The following is a 1260-nucleotide window of genomic DNA, read 5'->3' as shown; positions in this document are numbered from 1 at the left end:
TTTTTTTTGCTTCCCTTACAGTGGAGGCAAATCACTCTAGGTCATGCACCCTTGAGACTGAGTCTTGTTTGTCTCAGCCATTTTGCATACTTCTGTAGAGATGACCCCTGGGTTCCCCTGGGTTGAAGCTGTTGCATCAGTTTTAGTGAGGGAGGAGCCAGTGCAGGCTGTGGTGTATGGAATGGGTCCCTGGCAGCCTATTGCTGGCACAGGCCTGGTGGGGAAGCATCTTACTGTGATGCAGACTATTTTTATGTGCTCCAGGANTGACAATCATCANGATGTCTTAGACCTGGTTTCAAGTATTAACCATACTTCTAACACCTTCTCTTTGCTTTTAGACCCAAGAATCTTTAAACCCAAACAACTTAGAGTACTGGATGGAAGATATTTATACTCCAGGCTATGATTCATTACTAAAACGGAAAGAAGCTGAATTCAGACGAGCCAAGGTTTGCAAGATCGCTGCTCTTATCACTGCTGCTGCATGCACGGTCATTCTCGTCATTGTTGTGCCGATCTGCACGATGAAGTCCTGAACCTGTGGACTCAGCATTACATGCAGCTCCTGACTCCCAAAGTCTTTCTCTGTAATTTCAAAAGCTGGCCCCNCTGTGGCTACAGTCTGCTGGAATAGAGACAAAATCCTGGATGCTTTTATACAGTGCCGAAGGTCATCTTCAGAGAGTATATACTCTGGAAAGACATCTGCCTAGCTGTTAAGCTTTGACATAGCTACACTATGAATATATTTCCAAAAGTACACTATCCTCTTCCACATAAGGAATTCCATGGATTGTCAGTAAATAAAAGTTGGATTCTTTCATTTGGATGGGGATTCATGGTGGGNATTAAGTTATACGGAACAGATCCAATACCTGCTCTTTGAAGGAGCTGACTGACATTGACACAATGATTAAAAAAAGAGAAAGAGNAAAAGCTAAGGGGTGCGATCTCTTTCCNTAACATTCTAAGTTTGTTGCTGGCGATGTGACTGGATGTGTGTCCACAAGAGCGTGGCTTCTCCTCGGACTTTTATCAAGGGCTATTGACTTCCATCTTGCCCTTCTGTCATTGTCTGTAGAACATCTGAATTGCTGCAGCTCCTGAAAGCAGCTTTCTGAATCTTCTTCTTTGGCCCAGGCAAGAAGGAGCTGTACTTCCAAGCCAAGCATGATAATACAGTATCCTTTTTGTAGAATGGGTCAAGATACTCAGGATAGGGAATCTTCTTGTTGTCCCCAAAATGATGTGGGGAAG

At 43.9% G+C, this 1260-nt stretch overlaps 1 protein-coding gene across 3 annotated transcripts in view; it reads left to right on the top strand.

The window, feature by feature from the left end:
• Minar1 (membrane integral NOTCH2 associated receptor 1) overlaps window positions 1-1260 on the top strand; it is a 33347-nt gene extending 32087 nt beyond the window's left edge. The window contains exon 5 of one of the 3 annotated variants that reach the window (XR_003837534.1): window positions 342-425. Coding sequence is in view for 2 of the 3 variants with exons in the window: in XM_021173037.2 (XP_021028696.1) it covers window positions 342-539 (198 nt within the window). In the remaining variant the exon portion in view is untranslated. Of the gene's footprint in view, window positions 1-341 lie in introns of all 3 variants that reach the window. The other 2 variants (XM_021173037.2, XM_029481141.1) reach the window with 2 other exon arrangements.

Source organism: Mus caroli, chromosome 9 (assembly GCF_900094665.2).
Source record: "Mus caroli chromosome 9, CAROLI_EIJ_v1.1, whole genome shotgun sequence".
NCBI lineage: Eukaryota > Metazoa > Chordata > Mammalia > Rodentia > Muridae > Mus > Mus caroli.
This window is presented reverse-complemented; position numbering and strand designations above follow the sequence as displayed.